The 4,050-nt window shown below is 32.6% G+C and overlaps 1 protein-coding gene across 1 annotated transcript; it reads right to left on the reverse strand.

Annotated features, from left to right (window-relative positions):
- Positions 1–643: 643 nt before the first annotated feature.
- Positions 644–3,842, reverse strand: LOC111913826 (uncharacterized). The gene is made up of 7 exons (XM_023909543.3): positions 3,669–3,842; positions 2,966–3,082; positions 2,695–2,888; positions 2,361–2,614; positions 2,183–2,289; positions 1,948–2,114; positions 644–1,145 (listed from the first exon to the last, which is right to left on the reverse strand). Exons 1-7 carry the CDS (start codon positions 3,727–3,729, stop codon positions 840–842), a joined length of 1,206 nt encoding a protein of 401 aa, XP_023765311.1. The 5' UTR covers positions 3,730–3,842; the 3' UTR covers positions 644–839.
- Between the last annotated feature and the right edge of the window lie 208 nt (positions 3,843–4,050).

Consider the following 4,050-nt stretch of genomic DNA (forward strand, 5'->3'; position numbering starts at 1 on the left):
CATTGAAATCTATTGAATCAGTCTGAAATCCGAAGCAACTTGATGTTGCACATGATGTTGCTAATATTTCTGTTTGAGGAACTGTTAAAATTAGAAATGTTTGCTGTATCCTACTAGTTTTTTATTTGGGAGAGAAGCATTGATTGAGGAAAAACAACCAAAACCTCAACCACCAAAGCCACATACGATGTCCAAAGAACTAGTCTTGTAAAGCCTTGAGAATCATATTATTTTAGATTAGTTTAACATGTTTCCCGATGTCTACAAGTTATAACTCGAAAAACTTTAATCAATGGTTATCTTTTGTATTAAAATTAGTCCTTGAAACTATATTTGAAATGGACTTTTTCTTTTGTGCATTAGGTTGAGAGCAACATTGCATGTGAGAGGCAAACGATGATAAGTTGGTGGGAGGAGTAAATGTTCCAACTTCCAAATTCCAATGCATAGATTCCACATGAATAAGTACGATAAATTTCAATATATACAAAATTTGTACCTAATATTTTGTCTATAAATTTCACTAGATACAAAATTGGCACCTAATACCGACTAAAACTATCAAACATTCGTCTCACAAACAAGTAAAACACAACAATCAACTAGAACATGGATAATGTCAAGTAAAAGCCAACTACATCAATAACATAAAAATATATCAATTATCAACACAAATGATCATAGAACATGGTTCTATTAAACCATATATATACAAACCAAACAAAAACCGAAACCCATAATCAAAAATTCAAAGTAGTTGGATGAAAAAAATAAAACTTTAGTGGCCTAACAAAAAAATAAAAATAAAATCCTACATGTATCACTTTCTCAACATGGTTCTATTCTACATGTAGTTTACTCTTTGATAACACTACATCCACCAAATACTGATTTAATCTTTCGCCAAAGGTCATGGTAGAGAATGTTCCAGAAACATGTGCTCGTGCTTTAGCACCCATTGTTTCTGCTAACCTCGGATTCTCCAAAAACTTAGCCATGGCTGACGAGAAGCCTTGTGGGGTCGGGTCACACAAAAAACCCGTTTCACCATCTATCACTGTCTCAACGGGCCCACCACTATTGCATGCTATCACTGGTTTATGAGCCGCCATTGCTTCCAATGGAACAATCCCAAAATGTTCATCCTAATTATAACACAATTACTTCTAAATGTTTAATGATTTGTGTCATTTATAGTTATAAATTACACTTTTGGTCCCTGAGTATAGCTAATTTTTTTATTTTAGTCCCAAAAAGTTCTCTTGAAATTTTGTGTCATTTATACTCGGAGGCCAAAAATGTAACAATTCCAAAATGTTAATCCTAATTACACGGGAAACTGTCAGAAAAGTTTCAATATTTTCGGAAAAGTTTCACTTTAGTCTCAAATTTTATTTTTTGAACTAGAAAAAGTCCAGATAATTTGATTTTACACAATAATATGTCATTTCCTGTTAAAAGAAAAAAAAGGACTTTTTTGTTAATTTGAGCCAAAATGAAATAATCTAGACTTTTCTGTTCAGAAAATAAATCCGGGACTAAAGTGAAACTTTTCCGAAAATATTGGGACTTTTCTGACAATATCCCTAATTACACCAATAACTTTGAAATGTTTAATATTTTGCGTCATATAACGAGTAAATTATATTTTTGGTCGTTGGGTACAGCTGATTTTTATGATTTTGGTTCCAAAAGGTTTTCTCATGCAATTTTGGTCCTTATTTGAGGTTCTTGTAACGCTTTTAGTCCCTTTTCAAAGTAAAATAACTATTTTTGGTCCCTGAGCATAGCTAGTTTTTGCAATTTTGATCTTAAAACGTTACAAAAACCTCAAATAAGTACTAAAATTGCAAGTAAAAAACCTTTTGAAACCAAAATTGAAAGAATAGCTATACCCAGGGACCAAAAATGTAACTTACTTAACTTTTAAAGTATTTATAATCGCACCTTTGGGGTATAAATAACACATAGGCACTCAGAGAGAAGAGTGTTTCTTTCGGATGTAGGACAAGATGTAATGAATTTGACCTTGTTTGATACACCTTTAATTTCAGCCAATACTTTTAGTTGATCTAAATAGTCAACATTCTCTCTCAATCGCTCATCAAATCCACCTAAAAAAGATATAAATGTGATAAGTTTGTTGACAAATGTAAAAATCTAATTGGTTGAGTTGACTTGCCTGCAATAGTCAATGTCACATCAGGAGAAGGAAGCATTGCAAAAGCTGATATTGCCAAATCTATGTTCTTTTTCTTTTCAAAACGATTAATTGAAAGAAAATTCAACCTGCAAAATCAGAAATCTAAAATATGATGCTAAAACCTTCAAAATACACCAAGAAAGATACCAATCTTTACTTATAAGCATTTGGTTCACTGAATTGATCCACATTTACAGCTGGATAAAGCACAGCTGGTTTTACTCCTTGAGCATCAAGTCGCTTGAATGTTGCAGCAAAAGTTGATTTTGTAAAATGGCTGTTAACAAGTATTAAATCTGCCATTCCTGTTGTTAATTCTTCTAAAAAGTTTATGGGCTTCCGATATATTCTTCTTAGAAGAGTTGTGTATTTAGCCAGCAACAAATCAGGGAAATGACAATAGAAAACAACCTAAGATTGAAAGAATAATAAGTTTATGATGAAATGTAAGAATGTAACAAGATTTGAATTGAAGTTTTAAGTTTACAAACCTTTGTAGATTTTCTGAGCTTTAAAATTGGAATGACAACAGAGACTTGATCAGCAAGTACAATGTCAAAAGATGGAAAGTTGAATAAGACACAGAGGGCAACAAATATGCAACGAAGATACGCGCATACTGCATGAAGACGATAGAAGATGTGTCTTGGAAGGAATGATCCATAAACTGTAACTGGAAATGTACCTGGATGTATAAAAATGGAAGAAGTAATTGAAGATTGTGAATAGATTTGTGGAGAGAACTTGATAAATTCTTGTTACCTGAAAGTGTCTCTTCAAAACAGCGATTTCTATCATGGTGTGATGTGAAAATGTGAACATTATGCCCATGAGATGCAAGTTCAACTGCTGCATCAACTATTAACCTTTCAGCTCCTCCTAAACAATCAGAAATGCAAAATATCATAACCAGGAAGCATTATGCCTACATATTAAATTGAATCTGTTCCAAAAGATGAAGCTATTTTCATTTTTGATTGTCCAAAAGATTAAAGGGGAGGGGGATTGGAGAGGGGCAAACTATTGAAACGTTTAGATTCACATCAAAGGGTATGGAATTTAACTAAAATCTCTTAAATTAGTTACATGTAGTTTCTCTAGGTTTTCTAAAATTGTGTTGCAACAATCAGCGAAATACAGAATTTTATCCCCAAATGTTTGATTTTAAAGCGATTTAGACCTATGCCGATCATCTATATGTAGTTTGGTAAAGTGATTTAGAGCTGGAGAGGATGAAAAAGTTGTTTTTCGAGTTTTTCAGTAAAACAATCTACTGTTCTGGAATCGAATATGTACAGAAGCTGAAAGCTACAAGGATTCATACGAGAATTTGAACAGAACGATATCGAAAACTGAATCGAACGTACATAGTCGAAAGTGAAGGGATAACATGCGATCCAAATTCAAACAAAGTAAAGCAAAATTATATAGTTGTACAATATTCGTGTTTGTGATGAGTGCATACCTATTCCGAGATCAGGATGAATGATAGCGATGTTCATCTTCGAGCCTTTTTTGTTCGCCATCGCCAATTCCTTTTGCTCTGTTAGATGAAAGGTGAAACTTACAAAGAGAAGGGAAGTCGATACTTTGCGTCTTGACGCTTGTTGACTAGCACTAGCAGATTAATTTACATAATGTTCCCTTCAAGAACGTCATAAATTTTATATCGGTCCTTGTTAAAGATATACGAGACTACAGTCATTTCCTTAAAGGAAGCAACATTCTTACATAAGTTAGAATATCTCGATCGTTATGATTCTGGAAAAAATTTCAGTTTTTTAAGAATTTATTTCAAGAAAAACAGAAAATTTTGAAAATTTTTATTTTTTTAAAATTGTATGTAA

Source organism: Lactuca sativa, chromosome 7 (assembly GCF_002870075.4).
Source record: "Lactuca sativa cultivar Salinas chromosome 7, Lsat_Salinas_v11, whole genome shotgun sequence".
Classification (NCBI taxonomy): Eukaryota; Viridiplantae; Streptophyta; class Magnoliopsida; order Asterales; family Asteraceae; genus Lactuca; species Lactuca sativa.

Excerpts from the sequence above, each read along its gene's own strand:
- LOC111913826 (XM_023909543.3), bottom strand. The coding sequence starts at position 3,729 with ATGGCGAACAAAAAAGGCTCGAAGATGAACATCGCTATCATTCATCCT. Across the intron at positions 3,083-3,668 it reads TCATCCTGATCTCGGAATAG|GAGGAGCTGAAAGGTTAATA; the intron begins GTATGCACTCAT and ends CTGATTGTTTAG. Across the intron at positions 1,146-1,947 it reads GTGTTATTTATACCCCAAAG|GATGAACATTTTGGGATTGT; the intron begins GTGCGATTATAA and ends TGTTATAATTAG.